The 23,537-nt window shown below is 37.3% G+C and overlaps 1 protein-coding gene across 2 annotated transcripts in view; it reads right to left on the minus strand.

Moving 5' to 3' along the window:
- Positions 1-931: 931 nt before the first annotated feature.
- Positions 932-23,537, minus strand: part of gpc1a (glypican 1a) — an 86,936-nt gene continuing 64,330 nt past the window's right edge. For both annotated transcript variants that reach the window (XM_088616494.1, XM_088616503.1), the window contains exons 4-9: positions 13,873-14,038; positions 13,404-13,534; positions 10,019-10,138; positions 7,950-8,083; positions 7,274-7,449; positions 932-6,846 (exon numbers count right to left, since the gene is read on the minus strand). In XM_088616494.1, coding sequence (XP_088472620.1) covers positions 6,635-6,846; positions 7,274-7,449; positions 7,950-8,083; positions 10,019-10,138; positions 13,404-13,534; positions 13,873-14,038 — 939 coding nt within the window. In that variant the 3' untranslated portion in view covers positions 932-6,634. The remainder of the gene's footprint in view (positions 6,847-7,273; positions 7,450-7,949; positions 8,084-10,018; positions 10,139-13,403; positions 13,535-13,872; positions 14,039-23,537) is intronic.

The following is a 23,537-nucleotide window of genomic DNA, read 5'->3' on the forward strand; positions in this document are numbered from 1 at the left end:
ATCTGGACATACTGTGTGTATATATATACTGTACATAACCGCCTTTTACACTAAATAGGTGTCTTCAATATGTAAACAGGTAGGTAGCCTTTAGGATAATTTTGGCATTTACAGACATGAACAGCTGTATCCTTTTTTTTCAGCTGTGAAGAAATACACTTGCAGATTTAGGAGCTTACTCTTTTTCTGTGCTTGGGTTCTTGACAAAAAAAACGTTTATGTCTCGGAAGAAACACTCGTATCATTGTACTCATTACCACAGCAATTCAGTCATTGTGTCACTTGGAGAAAGGATGTTTTTGCTATACAGTGAAAGTAGTGGAGAGGAATCATCATCGACTGTACAGTATACAAACTTTTGAGTTTTGAATGCAAACATTTTGGAAGTTTGTACAGTATTTTGAAGCATCAATTAATTCTTTACAAGAATTGCAAAAATGAAACTTTGTTTTTCCCTCTCATCCAACAAGCACTTTAGGGCTCACATTTTTCAAGCTGAAGATATTCCTTTTGCTGAATAATAACATACACTGTAGGATGTCAACTGATGATATTTGTGATATTTAATCAATGCTTGTAAAAACATGTGTTGTGATGCTTCTCATGTTTAAGGGAGTTTACAATCTGTTAATTGGTAAAAGAAGTAGCAGTCGCCAGACCCTTACTTTAAAGCACAGAGTCGAAACGGTTTCTTTTGCCATGCACAGTTTTTCTGTCTTAGCTGTACTGCATTCCTCAAAGGTGTGCTGGACCCTTGGAACACATTCTGCATTCTTACATATTCCCTGAGCTGAGTCACCTGTCTAAGAAAGATTTATTGGCCAGGCAACTTACAGATATTAAGATATAAATAATAAAGCATTCTAATTTTAATCTTCAAGCAGCACTGGTGACGATGGTAGAGGGATTTCAAAAAGACCAGGATAACAGATGGAGAGAAAAAAGCTTTATTGAAATGGAAATATTATATAAAAAATAGAGAAATAAATCCTGTTGCCTTGTTGTATACTCAGCAGATGTTAGTATAATCTTGGTAAATGTCCTTAGGTTATCTTATTTCTTTATACAGAAATGGCATAACTTTAATATGCTATCCAGTCAGTATTCATATGAATCTGAGGCTATCAGTGATCATCTGAAAAAAGTCACACATTACAAGAATGTCTTCACAGGAAGTGCCAGAAATAATTAAGCATTTTTTATATTTAGTCAGAATTCATTATTTTGTTTAAATTATTTTAGAGTGCTGCATCTACAATTTCACATGTGCAATCACATGTATCCTAATTTAGAATGCCCAACTCACCATTTAAACATAATCACTGTATTCTTGGAAGAAACAAGTAAAACAATTCTGATCCAAAGACTTGTGCAACTAACCAATGATGTTCCCAGGCAATTTCACTCATGAGCACAACCATTATCACAATCACAGGGGGAAATCTAGGAGCTGAGCCTTCATGTTAACACCATGACTTTTTAAGAAACAGATACAGTAGATCATATCCTTGGATCAATTAGCTACCAGCAACCAAACAACCTAGAAACCTAGAAAGCTGTTTCTTGTTTAGAATCTTTTTTATATTCTTACATGTCCAAAAGCAGTACTTCTGAAATTTCAGATACAGTATGAGCATACCTGCAACTACATCAATCCTTTACACTTTTATCAGTCTTTCATATAACACAGTTTTAATGGTTAACACCATGTTAACTCAATGTCATTTACAGGCATGACTTTAGATCAGTAAAGGAAGCATGGACTTTATTTCTCAATCAGTTGTTTCTGGTGTGATGCAGCTTAATTTCCTTCCTTTAAAGCAACAGAATCACTTCAAGGGAAGTCAATCTTCCTCAGTGATGTGAAAAGATATTGTTGGAAAACCTGCATACAGCTCTGTATGAATAAATACTAGCATTGAAAAGTGAACAATACTAGCTATTGACACAATAAACCCCCATATGTTTAGAAACCAAAATGTATACATTTCTTCAGGATATATGTTGGAATTTTTATTATTGAAAGAAGAAAAATGCCTCTTCATTTTACATTGTTTGTCATACACAACACAAAGACCTGAAAGAGTGCTGTAATACTAGTGATGTTAAACTTTTTATGACCCACTGATACACAGTGTTTTGATAGTCTGCTGTGGTCCCTACAGACATTTCCTTATACATTTTAAAAACAAACAACAGCCAAACAAGCACTTTGAGGCACAAGGAAAACCTCACTCCTATTACAGTGTTAGATAAAACATACACAGCTCCACTGGATATTATGTTTAATTTTGTCACCTTAAGGCATGGGTGTACCAAACAAACCCATTGACACTTTCAGGGCTTAAACAAACTCTTTGTGCAACTGTTTGCTATGCTATACCATGTGTTGAGAAAACAGGAGGACATATTGATGGCCACAGTGCACTGTCATATTAATAAGTATATTAATGACTGGAAAGTGTACTTAATATTGCTGTCTACTGAAAGAAATCAGCTTTTACAATACCTTGGGAATGGATCACAGAGTGGAACTGTTTCAGCTTCTGAAGGAACCAACTGTTCAAACTGTAGGTTGATGGCAATGAACAGTGGGATGTTGTACACGAGTGAGGGAACACAAGCACAAGGAGTTAGCATAGACTTATGGCTTTGCTCAGAAATACATTTACATCACACAGTAAGAAATAGGTTTTGGGGTTTGCCAGTTATGAAAATCCATACTCACATTTTGATGTCGAACATTGTTTTTGCCATTTTAGTTGTAGCAGACGATGGAAACTTTCAACAGGAACTACCCTACATTCCATGCATTCTTCAGACCCATTGAAGAAGGTACAAATCCAGATAGGGAGGTAATGGTGATTTTTCTTCTTTCATTAATGGTTAACTTCCGTTAGGTAGTTGCTTATGGTAATTCAATCTCAAATGCCTTTATAAACATTTATTTTCATTTCAGACAAACTTGGGTGGAAAGGACCGATGCCATGCCTATGTAAATAAACTACTTCAATAATAAAAATCACATTTTTTCCTGGTTATTTGCAGATACGAGAAAATAAAATTCAATTACTTTAATATAGGCTTCATCACAGCATTGCGCAATGCACATACTGTATAAGCTGGAGGCCTGACGGCTTCTCTTCAAGCTGAAGAGCATTTTTCTTTGAAACACCAAATAACCAACAGTATTGGTTCAAAGAGAATTACTTTTGGGCAAAGAACGTAACATAGCCTCTGAAGCATGAAACCTCCAGGATTGCATAGCACTTTGGGTATCACTCATGTCTGCGTCTGTAATAGCCATTCCTCAAGTGATCCATCTGACGTGTTTACATCAGTGTTGCCTAAAGATGTAAATGCAAGTTGTGACAAGACTGAACAGGGAGAAACTAAGGTGTAAACACTGACTTGGACTTCATTATAGGAGCAATTATCAGTACCTTTGAGTACTTTCCCAGAGGGCAGGAATAAAGCCGAGCTTTTAGTACCTCAGTGTGAATTACTTATTAGCCACAGACATCCTCACTACATCCTATATCTCCACATTCTTCACAACAGAGTGATACTAACTTACAGTAATTACACTTGCCCCTTGAACAGATTGAATGTACAATCTCAAGACATTAGGCAGAACAAAACCCAAACTATGTGAGAAACGATGCAGCCTTGTGTCTTAAACAGTAAGATCAGAGCTGAATAGGGCTCTTATTTACTTCCTTTGCCAACACTGACCCTTTTACAGCCACAGGAGGCAGGAAGACAACATTCTTTTAATGCACTCCTTGATATTGAATTTATTTTTTTAATTTATTAAACTAATATGGCTTGCTTCCCATTTATTTACAAATCAAATGACCTTGGATATCATGTTTCAAGATTTACATTTGATTTTTTCATTTTCTTACTAAATTTATTGGGATGTGAAGGGCCTTGGTGTTTTAGCGACATGGATTGCGCATTTAAGAAATATAACGCCGGGATAAAGAACAAACATTTCTCTGTATAATTGCAGACGAAATACTCTGAATACTCAATACTCTATCTCTCTTGAATCTTTGAAATAATAAACCCTGAACAATGTGCAGCAGAATCTGTCCCACAATGGTCCTCTGAACCACAGAAGAGTGGCATCCCAGATGTTAATGTGTTGGGTGAAGGGTCCTTTTTGTTTGTTTTCCTGGATTTATAATCATCAAAAGGGGTAAGCTGATCACATAACTGATACAGATTTTAAATTAACCAGAAATTTAGTTTTCCTGAAAGATAAGTTCAGGATCTTAAGTTTTGTTTTTTCCTTCTTACATTTAGGATTGGCAATGGTCCTTCTCTGGTGTAATGATAACAGATAGGAAAATGTGAAATAGGTTTGACACAATCATTTTTAAAGACTTTTCACATACATTTGACACAAGGTTTTAGGAACAACAGCACCAAACATATATTCTAATTCTCCTTTAAAGCAATGTCCTATCACATCTGTAAACTGAGAATTTTAAAATGACAAAACCATAATCTAAATTCCAGAATTGATTTTGACATTCTCCAAAGGCTAAATATACTGTATATAACTCTTGTCTTTAGCATATAGTATTACAGATTTACCCACTTGTGGCAGGTACAGTATCTACTGTACATATTTCTCACACAGATATGCTGCTTGTTAGTATATGCTGCTTCTTAGTATAAGCATGATATAATGTTTGCTTACTGAAACTGAGTTTATGTCTGGAGATCTGTGTGCAGAAGTTAAGATTATTAAAATGATGAGAGTCTGTGTGCAAATAAAATCAATTCTAAGCATGGTACTAATTAACATACAGGACTGAGAATGAGCACTTAACATAAAACATTAAGTAAATATTTAATATTAAATAATAATATTAAATATTAAGGATGAATCAGACTCCTTTTGCTCAAGTTTCTTTGTGCAATCGCAGACAACAGCAATAAAAACAAAACAGTTAAACTATTGCTGCACACCAAGGCAACATACTGTAAACTATATAAAGGCTTCAGTTAGAATTTCTGTTTTGCGTGTTCACATGAGGGATAGTAAGGGCATCTTAGTACAATGGGCAGCTTTCTGTGGGAATGTATTGGTACTCCATATCACACACTTCATTTTCTAGATAGTATTAAAACACTTTTTTTTTTCTATTTTAAAGGTGGCAGAAGTCTGATGTGGTGACAGTTGTCTTAGTGCCACAAGTACTCAGAAGCCAGACAACATTTAAAATATTTAAAAACCCCTTTCACATTTCATCTAGACTTCCCACAAAAAACAACAAACAATTCTTTTTTGATCTGGAAAGACTCCTCTATAAAAATAACAAAACCGAAACGATCTGTATACATTATTTATTCCATCTTCTTCATCGTACCTGAAGGTGCCGGTTTGAAGTTTAACGGATAAGACTAACAATAAAGAAACCAGGCTTCACACATCCACTGACTTCTCTGAACTGACATCATAGACTGTACAGAGACAAAGACTGCGTGATGTCTAAAGTATTTGTTATAGTACCAGCCTAACATCTCTAAAGAAATGAGAAATTAAGAGAAGCAGATGGACAGCTTGTATTTTGTAAGTGTGCTTGCAAATGCAGGATTTTTTAAACAGGTTGACAAATTTTTTGTTTACAAAAACTAAAAACTGGGAAGGTATTTATGGCCTCCCTGCACTGAAAATTACTTTTGATTCCTGTTATTGGCTAATACTTGAATCTGACATAATGGATTTAGATCTCCAAATGTTTAGGTCTTCAAATGCAACCCCTAGGAAGTGGATAACAAACATTTTTCCTTCTGCATCTCATAATCCATTAAAAAGTAAGATCCTGGGAGAATATCTTTCTATCTCTTTTTTATCCACAGCTAATTAGTAGGGCTGAGCAAAAACTTTGAATTTTCAACATTTCATACACCACTCTGCATGTCCTAATAAAAAGAGGGAAATCAGAAAAAAGAGCATTGATCTTTTTTAACTTTGCAGTTCTCTTGTAAAAGAACAGTGTGCTGAAAACATTTCTAATGTGCTGGATAGGCAATATTTGTCATGGTTCATTTACAATAAACATAGCCTTAAAACACAAGGTTAGCAATGTATCAAAAGATAAGTATGCAAGTAATTTGGAATCAAATGGTTATAATATGAAACTTAGTATTTTGGCCAGTTCACTTCACTACTCAAAAACATTTTTCCCCCAATGGGTTTCCTTTCCTGTAATAAATAAATATACCCAATACCTGTTTGAAACAGTGGAAAAACAAAAGTTTATCTCAGCACTACTTCAAAGCCAGCTCAGAGATCAGATGCTTCCAGGAACAAAATTCAAATATATATATATATCTATAGAGTATTTTTAAAACATTTCTGAGGTACAGAATTTTCAGAGAACCCAAACACCGGAAATAAAAAGATGCCAAAGACCAGCTCTAATCGTGCCATATATTAAAAAAAAAAAACTAAGAATTTTTTATTCCTTTTTTTCCTCCAAGATAAAAGATAGTCCATTCATTTATGCTTCTTTTTTTTGGCAAAGTTAACGGCTTCAACCTTTGCCCCTCCCCCTCTCCCATCCCCAACCCTTGTCCCCCGAACTCAGTCCCAATTGGTGACACAGCCTGTCAATTACCGCCTGAAGAGCACCACAGCCAATGAGAGCAGGAGGAGGGTGGAGTGGGGAAGGGCTTGGCTGGCTGTGCCCTTGACGACCTTCTTGTTCTCAGCAGGAATGGCGTACTGTATCGGTTGGTCTGTGTTGGGGATGGTGTTGCGATCTGTGCTACGGGGGCACAATTCCTCTACGCAGGCGCCACTTCCCGAGCCACTGACATCATCACCTGTAAAAAGGAAGCCAAGAGACAAATTCATTTCAGTATATTTACACATAATGATATCCCCTTGAATAGCTACATACCAGAAGGCTTGTGCCTTTTTCTCTACCTGTGTTGATATAAAAATCTGCAATTTAAAAGAATCTGTTCTACAACTGATTTGTTAAGAAATGAACCAAACAGCAGAATCTCAGCAATTCCGAAATTCAGTCTGTACTGAGCAACTGTTTTATCATCTGCTATTTCCTGTTATTTCATTTATCTGTTGTGCGACAAGCGCTACATGTTCTGAATGAGAATGCATGAATTCACTGCATTTTGTTTTAGTCACGGGCTGCTTATACTGTACAATACATCAGTGACAAAAAAAAAGAAATGTCGTCATCTACGAGATCAGAGCTGTCCTGTAGACAGCTGTGCCTGCTTCACTCACTAGTGTCCTGGAAATCCACGTCATTGCCGTTGAAGGCATTGCGCAACCGATTGGTCATGATTTTCAGCTGCATGATCTGCTGGCGGATGGTCATGTCTGGCTTGGTGATGTCAATCTCCACCTCAGGGTTGTTGATCTGGCTGGCCAGGCCATCACCCATCACTTCAGGGAGATAACTGAAATGACACATCCCGGGACTTTTCCATCTGAGGTCCATTCATGCAACTGTACTACATTCAACCATACAAAGCAACAACTGTGAACATTCAACGATTTAACATTACGTGAACAGTTACCCTTAATTCTAGTATAGTGCTCATTTCAGCATTGCTAGTACGTTTTTCTATGCCTTTCAGTCCTAGTACACATTTCATATTTGCAACTTTAATTAAACTCTACCAAAGGTTAGTGTCTTCTTTTTACATGACTGCTGTCGTCACTGAAATCCCATTTCACAGGAAACACTGTCACTATAGGAAATACTTCATGATTCAACAGCTGACCCAATGTTTTAGAAGCAAAGGAAGGTGATTAGAACTGAAATCATCCAGAAATCAACATGCATTACATTCAAAAGCATTGCCTTTCCCAGTAATTGTTGAGTTGTAAAAGCAGCGCCTGCTAATATCCCATAGACACTGATTAAGGAGTACATTAATATGTGCAATGGTCCTACCTTGCCTTGGACATGCCATTCCAGCATTTATCCTCACTGGCTGGTGCTGCAGAAACCTTGTCAGTACAAAGAGCATTGGGCAGCTGTACCCAGTACTGCTGCATCTCCCTTAGTTTACCAGTCACATCAGACACCTGCCAGAAACAGCACATAGAGTCAGGGCACTACAGCATGAAAAGAATGGATGGGCAAAATACATCACCGTCTGCATTCCGTACAGAGGCAGACATATAATTTGCTGAAGTTTGCTTTTATAGAACTGAAACCAAAGGTGAAAAATCTATGCGCAAAAGCAGTCTGTTCCATACACTGTGTCATTTTTGCAGAACTGAAGCATACAGAAAACTGTAAGTAGAGATACAGATTTTTATGTCAGATAAATGCCATTTGTTAAACAACAATCCAGACACAGCTCACCCAAACTCAGGAAAAATTATTCCTAAAACTCCCTGCTTTATTGCTACAGTACGAAATAGGGGACTACAAAATATCTTTTCATACAGTGGTACAGTATATTATACTTGCTATCTCTGTTAAACTAAATTTTACTCATGGGAAAATATGAAAAGGTTTGTTAATAAAATCAGTAAATAATAATGATGGCAGTGTCTGATGCCATGTCTGAAATTTAAATAAATTCCAACAGATTTCTTGAGTAAACTACTTTAAAGTACTTCAGGCATTCGTAAGCAACAGACATGGCACAGATGCATCTAAATACCACCCAATTCTTTTAACGCAGGCATATTTCATTTTTGTAGCATTGATTTCAAATCGTACCAAAATAAGACCTGGAAAACAACACTTTGTTAGCTTACAAATATTTCCTCTTAGGCAATGTAAATGTAGATCACAGTTAACATAATCATATTTACAAAGTGTACCTACTGTACTCATTTCATTGCTGAAGTTAGTGCACTCTAGGTTTAAACAAATAATTGAATCTTAATGCATTAGACCTCCATTACAAACCAATAGTGAGGTTTGTGTGTGATAACAACTGTGTTTTTGCTTTAGCATTTTGAACCACACAGTACATTACATGCCAGTAATCAGTACAGAGTTTTGTCACAAGAGAAATGCTCTTCATTGCAGAGCTACTGTAGAGGAGAAACCTTTCTACTTGTGCTGCACTAAGTGAAATAGCAACTATTTGCAGTATCATGATGGCAGAGCAAAACGCTTGTGTGCTCTTTCAACCAAAAAGCTGATGAGAATGACCTCAGCGCTATCCAAATGACTTACTTGAATGGAAGAAGCTGTTAAAAGCTGATATTGGTTCTTGCATGGCAATTCACAGAGAACCTGCTGCAGTTCCTTTAGTGCCATTAATAATGTGCACACAGTGCACATTAACTGAATCAAACTGAATCAATAACCACACTAGATACCCATTCCGGTATTAGCAATTGCAGTTTTTGCTGCACTTTGTAACCAAACTATGTGTACAGAATATCAACCATATTAAGATCTAAGGGTAAACTTGAATTCACATTCAAGGTGTGTGTATGAGGCCTAAATTGTAATACTAACTTTGAATACTTATAACCATTATAAGTGAACCACTTACTGTATAATGGGTGTCTATACTGAATTAATTACACAGACGGTATATGAATTATACTAAATAGTATCACACCCTTAATAAGTGAAGAGATGATAAGCTACTGTATCAGAGATGCATCCTTTGAAACAAGCACAATTCTCACATAGTGTACGCAAACAGAGTTTACTGAGATATCCTACTGCAAAGTCCCCAGTCATGCTTCTTATTTACTTGTATATGGCAGTCCCCTGCGGTCCCTCCCCATGCCACACTGACAAGAAGACCAGGCTGTCTCAGCTTTTCAATTCAACAGCTCAGCAATGTCTACTAATTGGAGTTATTCATTGAACAGAGGATATGGACGGGCTGTTACGTGAATGAATAGGTTCTTTAGTCTTAAGAAGACAGTAGAGAAGCTGGCATTGGGAACAGTAAACTGGAGGTTTTGAACATGGTGCATGTTGGGAGAAACGCAGATTGCTGCATCTAGGAAGAGTCACTTGTGAAACAGAGCAAGACTTACAAGTTTCTCCAAGCCCAGCCCAGCTTTTTCATCCACAGGACTTTTCCCACGTTTCTTCTTGTCCTCAGACCCAGAGATCTGGGTGCCTCCTACTCTGGGGGTCCCACAGGCCTGGAACACCTAGAAGACAAGGAAACCGTTTTGTATTGTCTTTGCATACAGCTGCAATCGGTATTGTTTATGTTCACACTGTATGTATAAAACAGTTTAGAGAGTAGTTTTTAACCTTTGTCTTTTCCTCCAAGCTCTTGGTCATAAGAGTCTCTGTTGTCATTACTCTTTGCTTCTCTGACAGATATTTTTGTCATAACAAACATGATTAGCAAGAACCATGGAAGTAAATTAATGTTGCACCATGTTTCTTAAAGCATATACCAAACTTTTGTTGCAGTAATAAATCATACTGTGCTACCTTTCATTACATTTATAGTAGCACTTTGAGCAACCACTTTTCATGATTATAAAATATCTTAAAATTGACTACAGGGCCACACTAGCTCAAATACAATATGGAGCACGGCAAAAGAATTGCTAGGAAATCTCAGATAGCAAAAACTCTTCTTTAAAAAATGTGGTTGTGTTAACAGCTGACTATGTCCTTATTCAATATGTACTTACGCTATGTGCATCCCTTTGTTCCATCTACTGTAGGCTCCCAAACAGCTTTCAGATCATAACTAGATTCCAACATTTTTTTATTTTTGTGAAACTATACAAAACTACTGGGAAACCACATGTACCCCTCTACTATGTTCATGAAAGAAAAAGGAAAACTGGAATTCAGAGTAATTTCCCTTTGCTCAGTTATGACGATTGTTTTCAGGTGTTCAAGAAAAAAGGCATAGTGCTTGTGATTTTACTTTTCTGGCTTTGGGACAATGCAATGTGTGGAAGCATCTACAATTCTCCACATGCTCTCTAAGTTTGTCATTTACTTTACAATATGTCATTACGTTGTTATAAAGAGTGACTTGTAAAATTGTGTACCTGCATTTCATGAACATCGATAACCTGTAAATTTGTCAAACATATTTTAATTTTCATTGATAACCAATGTAACAAGTCTATATTCTATGATGCAAGAGGAAGTTCTGGTTATTCCTGTATTTCAGTAGTGTCCATAAATTTGAATACTGTGAGATGAATAGGGTTCATAGAGACAGCTGTGCGCCACAGATGAAAGGAGAGGCAAAGAAGATGACAGCAAAATGAAGATAGTGACTGTCACTTCTGTCCTATAAAGTGAATATTAAATGAGAAGCTTAAGTAGAGTTACATTAGGTGAGGATCATTAAGTAGTGTTATGTCTTAATAAGCAGGGCTGTATACAGCTCTATCACTAAGAAATGTCTTCTTGAAATTAGAGCCTTAAATTTCATCAACATGCAATAAAGAATTGACCTGACAAAAACATTTAAACGTTTAAATTTCAATATATACTGTATATATTGTCAAAAATTAATTTTCTAATTCTCTGCCTTGGTTCTTTAATGCTTTATCAAATTGTCGACCACAGTTTATGGTTGTTAAGAGTGGTTTGGGAATTGCAACACTTCAGACCGCAAGACCCTGCAACGAATTGTCGAAACAGCTGAAAAGATCATTGGAGCCTCCCTCCCTTCCATTTCTGTCACCTACCACAAACGCTGCTTACACAGGGCCTCCAGGATAGTAGATGACCCCTCCCAAAAACTCTTTGCCCTCCTACCATCTGGGAAAAGATATCGCAGTGTACAGGCCAGCTCCACCAGACTCTAACAGCTTCTTCCCACAGGCTGTCAGGCTCCTCAACACCCTGGAATCTACCTGCACCCACTCCAATTCCAGAAACAGGGTGTTACGACCCCAAGTATGTTGTATACTGTATATTGTATTATGTATTTGCCTTGTAATTTGCACTACATGCACTTTGCACTATGTGTATCCAGTCTACAATGTCTATATCGGTGTCCTGTCTGTCCTGTCTTGCACCGTGGACCAGGAGGAACGATATTTAATTCCACTGGATACTTCTTTATGGCTGGAATGACAAATAAATGTGAACTTGAACTTGAGTTTAGTCAGTAAGACTAGCATTCTTCCACCTCCTTTGTCTGCCAACCTGTCTTTGTACAATACTTAAAATAATGAGAAAATACTATGATTCAGTCCTTAACTGATTTCCTTGAACAGCATTTGCACTGTCATAATTATAGTATTTGCTCATTAATCTGGGCATTTCCCATCCTTTTTTGGTCTTTTTCCTTCATTTCGCACATTTGCAAAACAACAAAGCCCTTCAATAATGTGCTTGATGTTTTTCACTGAACCACAGAGATGATTAGTTACAACACTACCCAAAATGAAACCCTTGGAAAAAATCCATTCTACAACCAAACAGTTGTCCCAGTGCCTGCCGATGAGTGCAAGTCACTAAAAACCATCATGTCTGTATCCAAGCACATGTTTGCTGGCTGGAGGTAAGAACAAACCTGGCAGCTGTACAACTTTTCCTTCTGTATAACTACCTTCCACATTTAGTAACAATAGACCTTTGTCAGTTACACCTACCTCACACGTCCACCTATTATAATATAAAAGATTTACCTCCTGGCAAAATCGTCCCTAATGAATTTGGCCAGGTTTTCATTGTTACACACTTAATAAAGAGGGCATTGTTGTCGGTCTTTTGTGTAATGTATGCTGTTGGCAAACATGCTATAAGCTCTGCTGTCACTACAGTATGTAGAAGGGACACTGTCATTTCATTTGTTTTTCTATGTCTTTAAAAAACGCACAACTCAGTGTCTAGGTACTGTATGTTCAAGGGATAATAGCCTCAAGAGAGTGATCTATGCTATATTTTCCAGGTTGCCTTGTCTTTCTTTAAATTGTATTTCACAGCTTTAAAGGCTTTAGAAAAACAAGTACAGTACATACATTCAAAAAAAATTAAAAGAAGGTTGGAACATAACTTAAGTTTTTGTGATACTCCTTTGATTGAATTTGAACTTGAATTTCATAATTGGCACATCAAATTTCATTTGTAAGAATGTTAGATGTGTTAGAAATATGTAAGAAGGTTAATTCTAGGAGTCTCCTGCACTATTTAATGTTATCCTTAAACCTTAAAGCACAGAGAATGATTGAAATGATTGAAATTGAAACAAACATTTAGAGTGAATCATTTCATAGCCCACACCTAACACTTCCTCAGACTTGGTGAATACTGGCATGTGCCAGTGTTTTTCAGTCACAGCTCCTTTGAACTGAGAGTGGGTTCTGCACCCTCACAGGGAAGTGGTGTGATTTGCAGACACTTTGCATTGGAACCTTGTCTTATGAGTCACTGCAGTGATGAGAGTAGAACTGCTAGATCTAGGAATGGGCATTGCTGCATACCGACCTTGCTGGTGAAGTGTGCACTGTTATCCAGCATGTTGACCATGGCCTCCGAGATCCTGGTGTGGATGGAACCGATGACAACCTCCACGCTGGACGGTCCATTGAAACGGTCAGCCACCTGGAGCATGGAGTCTGGAGAGGGCGGAGAGAGGGTTTACAGCCTTGGTGAGGGGAGAGGGGGGTGACACTTACAACATAATAAGTTAATATCTGGGCATTGAGGGCACTTTTCTTGGTGTCCATTTTCTGAAAGGAAAATCAGAAAACAACAAGAAAGGAAGAGTGGAAGTAGAAATTTTTACTGTTTTTATTGCTATTGTAGCTTAATTGTTCTCTATACAATATAAACAATAAAGACAACCTAGGAAGCAGGAGAAAACAAATGTACAGACACTTTAATAAGCAAAATATTCAGAGGGGTCATATCTACTTTTACAGTATGTCTGTGCAGATAACTGAGCTCCACTCACCAATGAGGTTCCTCCACTCAGTGTCCAGGTCTGCTTGGTTGGCAAGGCAGCCCTTCATGACATTCCTGCAGTAGTTGATGCACGGCTTCACGGAAGGCATTCCTCTGCAGTGCGGACAGTACATCAGCTTCATGAGGGCACGGGTGCACTCAGGGCTGAGTGGGACCTGCAGAATACAACACGACTTCAATTCACAGCAAATTGTTATGATTGCGATGATAGTTTTGTGTCTTGTTTTATTATTGTGTGTTTCTTGTACCAGTGGCCTTTGCCCATCACCTTATTGTGGAAACAAGAGGCATGTCACATTCCCAGTAAGCTCTGCGTGTGCAGGTTGCCCCTACCCAGAGGAATTTATGTTACAGTCAGCTCCTGGCTCGATTTTGTCCTTTATGGCCCATATGACTTATGGAATGTATTCTGTTGATCTTGTTAACTGGTATCTGCAGGGTACTAATGGTTTATAATGTCACCAAGCTTTGCTCATTGCTAAAGATGTCTAAGAAATTAAATTGCCATCCTCCACCTCCATCCCTAACACCATCAGCCTCTTTAATTTAATGTTCAAGAGCATCTCATAAAACTCATTTTTCCTTTCATCCATTATGAAAAAGCTGCTTGTTCCTCGTAAGAGTAAAATCTACTTTATTGCCCACATACAGTACAGTAGAAAACGTTTTTTGCCTCACTGAGACAACAATAAAAATTGTGTAATGCAGAGTACATAAAACACCAGTGGATTTTACAAGATGTGTACAATCAATGCAATATAAATAACAATGGAATGCAGTACACAAAACACAAGATTCAGTGTGACATACATATAATGTATATATACTGTCAATTAAGTTCTCTGAAGTGGTTCATTCATCAGATTTTGAAAGATTAATGGCACTCGGAACGAATGATTTATTAAAAATGTGATATTTTGTAGCCTTTGGTACTCTAAAATGTTGAGCAGATGGTACTAGGGAGTGTAGTGGGTGTGAGGCATAATTTACTATTAGAATTTGTTTTCCTGTAAAGACTCAGAGTATACATGTGGTTCAGCTGGTTCTTTTTCTGACCAATAACTTTGCTGCCTACAGTATAGGTTATAATCCTTGAGAACTTGGCTCTACCCCTGACACCAAGATTCCCAAACCAAGTGGAGATGTTTCAAGAGAGCAAACTCTCTACCAGGAATGTGTAGGCCAACTCTAGGATGTGTAAGGGTAAGGAATTAGTCCATTCTTAAGAAATCTTATTATAGTTTTAATTATTATTATGACAATTCTCAGAAACACTTAACTGTTTTGTGCTTAAGTATGTTTACACCAGGTAAGTTATTTTTTGCATTTCATTTCCCAACACAGTGGTCTAAGGACAGTATTCTCACAGAATTTCCCATTCTGCTGGCTTAAATAATTCAAATTACAACATCAATATTCTTCATTGTCTACATTTTAAATTGTAGGCCTTACAAATGGGAATGACACTCTTAATCATCACAAAGAGTATGACTGAAATCAGACATTCAGGACCTTGGACAGAGTCCTGAGAACAACCTGTACATTGCAGAGCTGTATCTTATAAAACTGTTTAAAATGACATTGTAAAGCAAATTCCCATCACACATACAGACACGCTTTTCTGTTTAGCACATACTGTACAGACTCACTGTGCATTATCTACTTTCACACCTTTATTTTCAGTATCTTGTTCTTTTCTTCTCTTTTTCAGCCATCACATGTACCTTTCTGTGAATCAGTTAATTTTACAATGCGGTCGATCCCAAGTGTTTCTCAATATTCAAGAACACAGAAAATGGATTGTGATATAACAGCACTTTGGAGCTTCTCCAGCATTACAGACAAGTGTTACATGTGGGCATAAAGCTAATGATAACAAATTGCTGGATATCTTGCTGAGCATTGACACCCATAAGTGCTACTGCTTTCAAGTGTCTTGCACACAGATTTTAACTTTGTACTCCTGCCTGTGGAGCAATTATAAAGCTTCTCCGTTATTTACCACATTGTCGAACAGGCAATGTAAAGAGGCAACTCCATGCCATTGGATGTTTTCTAGGATCCAAGTGGAATGCCTCCCCTTTTCTATTTCTTGTTCCCAGCAAATTCAACACTGCATCTCATAACACACAGCAGCAGTTTTGAAATATTTCCATTGGGAAAGATCTGCATACAAAAGATTGGATTTCCAGAGATGCATCTCAATACTTTTCTCAAATCCCTTAACAGCAACATCTCAGTGTGAAACCCTGTGGAGATTCAGAGGAAAATATGCTGAAGGCATATAAAACGGGAGCTATTTTTTTCTCCCTGATGTTCATGAGATTGTGTTTACTGTAGTATACAGTATATACACCGGTGTTAAGTTGTAGTTTTTCTAGCATTTACTTAGGAAATAATTAATGCATTCAAACATAATTCACAAATGACTAATGCCTAGGGTCCACTATATACAATAATTCTTATTATGTTGAATTCAGTGCAATAAAAGAACTATTACCCTGTGCTTTAACGATAGAAATGGGTTAATGCAATCAAATACTGACATCATGTCAGATATAATCAAATAATTTGTATGTATATTCTTAATCTCCAAAATCAAATTGATCTTTTAACATTAACATCTACTGCTAATTGCCGCAATGTTACTGGTATGTTATTGGTGTATGCTGGTAAATTGAGAATAGAACACAGAATACAGTATGTAATAACTGCAATCAGTCACTATGGTGTTCCAATAAAGCTGTAAAACAAGAGTTAAATATTATGAAGCTATAAACATTATTCCAGGATTTCTCCCAAACCGGCATGGTGTGCCTTTCATTTCTCTCAGCTCTATTATTCCTCCGACCAGAGATTTTTGTTTTAATAGAGAGATTCTAAATGGACAAATTAAGCCACATCAAAGTGGCAAGGCATCTGTGACTCATTAAACTCCAGCGCACAGCCCAGAGCCTGGAGGCAAGCTTTTTACAAAGGGGAATAAAACACTTATCACCATTTTTCCCTGTAAAACCCATAAATCCAGTGCCACAGCTCCTTTGCACAGAACTGTCGGCAGGCAGAGCTCCCTGTGCATCCAGCCAAGCGATCAGTCCACTGAGACGGGCAAACATCATCCTACCAGACAAACAGACATGGCTGGGCTCGCAGCCACCTGACCTACAGACAGGAGCCGCAACGTCTAGGACAGTCAGATATGGTGTGAAACGTGAAAAGCTTAGAACATTAATGAGCTTGAGGACAAGGCAAGTATTCAGAAACTTGCATGAATTTTATTCACTATAAATTAAGCTCTTAAAAAGCAACATACTCAGTGTTCTGCATTAAAGCAACATTTCTCCCACAAATCCAGCTAAACTTGAAATATTCTGACTGTAGCAGATTAAGTCTGACATTCTTGTTATATGGCACAACACACAATGCATTACCATCTGCTATATAGCTATTATAGGAAACCCTATAATGTTATTTCAATAATTAATTTAGCATTACTGCTTACATGGCTTTTACCACCAATTGTATTATTTTAAATATCGTCTGTGCATTTTATAATAAAGCATGTTGTAATGGTTCAAGAAATTAATGCTATATTCAAGTTCTTCGTATTGTTCTTTAATAGAATATTACTTTCCCTGTACAAAAGTAATCGGGAAAAATAGTCCTGTCCTCCTGGTACCTCCACAACTGCTAGCTACAGTACAGAATGATTGTAGCCATGAGTTTTTTTTGTGTGTGTCTGTATAATCAAGTGCAGTGTTTATACTGATCACAAGTATGGGCCTATAATATTCTTAGCTTAAACAAATAAAACAGTGGGTAACGGTGAAAATCTGACAGAGGTCAGAAAAGAGATTAACCTGGCCTCCAAATAAAGGGGTGTGAAATGCATTGCATTAGACATATCAACACTGCTCGTGAAGGGGTGCTTTAAACTCTCAGATATACAGGAAGGATAGAAGTTACCCTTTCACCTGAGGAAATATTCCTGCAGAGAAAGACAATCACATGACTCTGGCGCACCTGCTGCACATGTGAGATTGCGGTCTTATGTTTATTAAACATTAATAAATAAATAGCAGATCAAGGTGCAAAGTCTGAGATTGTTCTATAAATTGCAGTGGGTATAATGACCCAATGTGCAACCAGGTGGAACATCATCAAGTAATATCTGCTGCTGGCTCAGATTAACACAAATTGCCTGCTAGCTTGCAGCTCCATGCTGCCTGTTTTTCTGTTAATTAAAGGACTGTGGAGAATGTGCCTCGGCACTGAAATGACACCAATGTCTATTTTTCCTTCCGAGTTTCTTTTACAGGGCAAAAAGACAGAGAAAGAAGGTTTTGTCTTTCAGTCGGTCCCTTTTGGTGTGAACATAGGTTTTCATTCTTTGCTGCCTTTTTTTTTGGAATTGTGGTTTTTGTGGGTGGGGGGAGGGGATAGAAGAAGGTCACCCCAAAGGCTTGGGAAGAAACAAACACCCACTTTCTTTCACGCTTTCTGCAATTAGTGAAAAATATTGCCTTTTTCTTTTGCCCTGCTTTGTTCACTTTCTTCAGACTTCCAGCCTCTAAAGCTGAAATATTTTGTGTGTGCCCTACTTTTTTTCATTCAATGCTTGGGAATGTAGCGTTCTTGAACGGTAGCAAACAATGGCAATGAGTACAGTCAGGCATGGAGCCAGCAGCCACAGTGAGAGCTTTCTCTCCCAGCTTTATAGGAACACCATGTAATTCTCAGCTGAACAACACATCAGAGATCACCATCAAACCCATTTTCTTTGTTTTACAAAAATTAATTAGCCTGCTTTGTGAAAGTAGTAGGGCATTGTTTTTACAGGATTACACAGTATTATGTCTGGATGAATGGTCTGAAGAATGACTGAATAATTCAGAGATTTATAAGTGCCAAAAAAGGAGTTCATACTTTACTATGGTTCTGATTTAATTTAAAATGCTTTCCATTTGAATTCATATAAAAGAAATAAAAAAAGTTTATTCCAAATGTATATTCCTTCACAAACCAGAGAGCTTAAGCCACAAACCATATTTAAAAACCAATAAACAATCTTTAAACCGGGAAGAGCAAAGCTTACTAATGGCTGGCAAAGAGCGTTTCGTCTTATTTCTGGTTCAAAACACCACTCCCCATAACAACTGATTATAACTCTATGTGGTGAGGACACTTAGTCATTTCGCAATTAGCAGGATATAATTAAGAATTAGAGTGACATAAAAATACAATCAATTACAGATAAAGGGATAGAGTGTGGAGAATTCAGACCATCCACACGGCCCGGGGTAGCATACCAGCCCTGGCTCATAAATCTTTACAACAACAGAAATAAAAGAAGGAGGCAAAGCAATAAGCTTCCTATTATGCTTCACAACATGCGCGATGAAGGAAGCTTATTAAGACCGAGGGGGAGACCCAGACTGAGTTAAATGCCAGACGGTGCACATGGGAGCTGTACATCAGGCTGTTAAACCAAATTGCAATTTACATCCTCAATGTTATTCTCCCCCTGCCGAGTCAATCAGACAGCAAGCAGGCTGTTAAGGCTGAAGAAAGAGAGCAGAGTCTCCTGGACCGTGCTCATTACTCCACCCAGCTCCTGCAGGTACACTATGTGGACAATTTTATTTTCTTAAATAACACCAACTGCGCCTCGTCATCTGTCAGTCCACACACCAGGAGTTCATCTGAGGGAAGCATTGGGAGGGCTGTGCTTTCAAGATTTTCATGTTCAATTGCACATTCTTGGCCAATGAGTTTGGCTACTGTATACCTTTTTAATGGCACTGGGGCTATAAAATGTGGCTTTTCTTTAGACGTGTGGATCTGTGCCTTCCCTTTAGAGTACCCTTTCCTCCTAAATCGCTTATTTTCTCCCACCGGAGGAAATCATATTGATTTTAGCTTAAATGATCACAATTCCAAACATTTATACAAAAAAAAACAACAGACTTTCTATCTTGATTATATAGAGCATTACTTCTGAGGATAAAAAAGCTAATCGAATCACTTGAATGTTTTTTTGCTACAATTAAATGCAAGGACTGTTTGGCCACTGGTGGAAATCAAATTTACTGTACTCCTAAGAGCACCTTGAAGATCCATCTCCACACAGCTCCTAGTACACTATAGTATTTTAATATTAACCAGAAAGGCAGCTAGAGCCAGCAAAATACAGAACATAAATTGACTACGAAGGCAAATAAAGTACACGAAGGGAACCCTGCAGCTAATGGAGAAGATGATAACCGCTATACAGAGCACACACCTCAGAAAACACTTCTAGCCAGCAGCATAGAACGTGACTGCAGAACTGAAGAACTCAGCATCCATAGATGCCAAGAAAATACGGTATCAGTGACTGACCTTGAGGCACCTGCATTTTAGCTAAAAAATGACCCCCTTTTCCTGCTTTGCCTAATAAAGGCAACATTATATGTATATGTTGTTGCCCATATACAGTAAGTCACAATACTGTCAAGCAGAGTAAAACAAATGGTGCTTTCCATACTTACTTTCCGAAGTCTTAAATTGAGAGCTTAACCATTGATAACAGCTACAGTGCTTGTAATGCATGCTTAGGAGTCTACATTAATGTTGGTGCGTCTGCTCTCCCATTTCGTACAGTACATAAAATATTTTGCACAGAAAAGTACTATTAAGTGTTTTTTATTACTGTATGTTGTCCAGATCGTGCAGTTAGGGGGAGCCAGGAAATGAACAACGGGATGCAAACAATAAAAAAGACAGCCTGGTATAAAGTTTTTTTGATGGAACGCCCTGTCATCTGCCATTAGAATGTGACCCTTTTTATTTTTATAAATCTAAACATTTTCATTAGATTTATTAATTTTACAATTTCACATTTTAGGCTCCATTTGTATTAGAATGGAACACCTACAAACAAGATGTTTGTATACACACATTGGTAACCTTAGTGTCCTCTGGTGTGTTTGTGTCTGTCCATGGAAATGTATTCTTTTGGATAAGTAACAAAATCCAATTCAATTTAAAAAGTAGGCTGATCAAGGAGGCCAGCAAACATTATCATCACACCTGTATATTGTTTTAATCTAACAAGATACAAGACATTATTACAACTCTCATTATGGACAGCATTTCCTGCTGTTAATGTTTCTGTTCTTTTTACCAATGTGACAAATAATGGACAAACGTTTGTTTTTACCGATTAAAGGTATCCTTTAACTTCACTGAGCCCGATAAAAATACACATTAGAAACACTCACACTAAAAGCATCTGCTGCTCACACTGGGAATAATCCTAGTGTCACCGATAGCACTTCTGTAATGTGCATAAATGCAATGAACACCATCTCCTAAAATGCCAAGTAAGTCTACCTTTAGAATTCGCTTTCCTTTCTCCCCATCAGCATTTCAATTAAGATCTATAGTATGTTTTTTATAATTGATTCATTCCAAGGTCTGAGCTGCCTCTGGGCAAATTTCCTTGAGTTCACAGCAGGAAGGGCCAGAACGTTCTTCACAGCACAATGACATTAACTGCAGTTGCATCTGTTGATTGCTTTGCCCTATAGCTGTGGTTTATGTTTGCAACTGTTCATTTTAGAGTGCATCGATTCCATCTTTTACTGCTTACTGCTTAATAGTGCTTGTATGCCTGTGTTCTTTCTTATTTTTGTTCTTGCATTGCTAAAATGTTTTTTTTTATTCATTAAAAAATACAGATAAAAACAGCTGAAGTATATATATCTCTAAAAATAATGATATAATGTTAATTATATTTCTGTTGAGCCCCATTTACGGTTAATGTGTCTCAGGTAACATTAGTAACATCCATAATTAGCTAAATGAGTTTAAGGTACCAAGGTATGCGATGCCAGGCTTATAAAAAACACAGCTCAAACATAATGTTTTATGGGGGGTGGTATTATATCCAATGTGCTATCCATTTATGAGAAATACCAAATAAAGCTCAAAATTTTAAAGGGAGGACAGGTAGCCCAATTGAGGCAGTAAAGACAGCACTTAATGAACATGTTCAAGTGCTGTAGAAGTTGGAATCTGTTAACGCAATTTAAAAATATTCTAACAGTGCTCCACAAGGTTAATGAAGTAAGGTACATCAAAGTCATTAGGCTTCAGAGTGATATTCTTTATTCAGATCACCTTTCCTGTTTTTTTTTTAAACATCTGATGTAGATGATAAGGGACTATTAATATTTCATGTTGGACTCTCTCTTGTCCTGTAGATACAGAGCCAATTCATCCTTGAATTCAACTGATGAAGCAATTTCTCAGTTCTCCACCTGATCTGCTGTGCAGTGGGGCAGCTGGTGCATAATGTCTGCCACATGTCACCCAGGAGTGTGCTGCATTTCAGCTGTGGATGAAGCAGGACCCTTCATATACTGTATTCAAAGCAATTTGAGAACCTCAGGGATGAAAATCGTTATACAGAATGAATATAATAATAACTTGTCTCATTATTACATTCTATTAATAAAGGACAAGATAAAATGTCTTCACAAATAATTCATTAGAATTCATTTTAGGGGAGTAAGTCATATTACAGATGGCCTATTCTATTTACTTTAAGGCTGTGATTTTCAGACTTGGACCTCCTGCCGAAAAAAGCCTCCTAGTGTCACCCACTTAAACTTACATTACTGAAGCAGGATTTTTAATATGGTACTCTCATGTGAATGGAAATGGTAATTAGTGCAGTAAAATAGGTGCTCAGGAACTTATGGACAAACTAAACCTGGTTTTTCTTGTACTTTTCAATGTTAAAGTGTTCTTATTTTGCTTTAGTTTTTATATTCTGCGGAGAGACAGATGTTGTGTCACCAAAGCCTGGATCTGAAATGCAGAAGTGGGAGTAACATGATGACAGCACTGTACTAAAAAGTTCTCAAGCAAGATTTAAGAAACTTCTAATTGAAAGCATACTGTATAAAACATTCATTTTCAGCATTAGTGAGAATTTAAATGTTTCCATCATCATGCTATCTCCGCATGACAAAATGAGGAAAAACAATTATCCAACAGATGTTGGTGCCAGGTAAATACGAAAAAGACTGCCGTTTCAGATAACAATAGCTCCTGGTACAGTGTTTCATGTCTCTTTTTTTCACGTCTGTCAGAAACCTCAAGTGATTTAGATTGTCATTTATACCAGCATTTGAATGCATCTAATATAGCAAAATTTCATTGAATCTGTTTTTTATAGAAGCCTCATAACTACACTAAAATAGTATTATTAATGATTAAATAACCATTTACAACAGGTAAGTATAATTACCTTAACGTCAGTCTTAAGTAGAACCTTAACTCTAACACACGCTATGACCTCTGCAGAAACAACTTTTATGTATTGTTAGGAAGACTATTGTCCCTGTTACATCTTCTGAAGCAACAGTTATAAATGTCAGTGAATGTTGTTACAGCACCTCGTGCAGCCTTCATTATATGAAGATATATGTTATACTGGCTACATAAGACCATATTCCAATAGAACATGACCCATGATTATAAGGACAATAAAGGATGATAACATGTGTAGTTGGCTGTGCTAAGTGCATGTCTGACCCATGGCAATGCTGAATTTAGACGGGACAGAGGGACACAAAAGGAAACAGTGGAGATGAGCTTGTCACT

This window comes from Lepisosteus platostomus, chromosome 2 (assembly GCF_059453375.1).
Source record: "Lepisosteus platostomus isolate fLepPlt1 chromosome 2, fLepPlt1.hap1, whole genome shotgun sequence".
In the NCBI taxonomy this organism is placed as follows: Eukaryota; Metazoa; Chordata; class Actinopteri; order Semionotiformes; family Lepisosteidae; genus Lepisosteus; species Lepisosteus platostomus.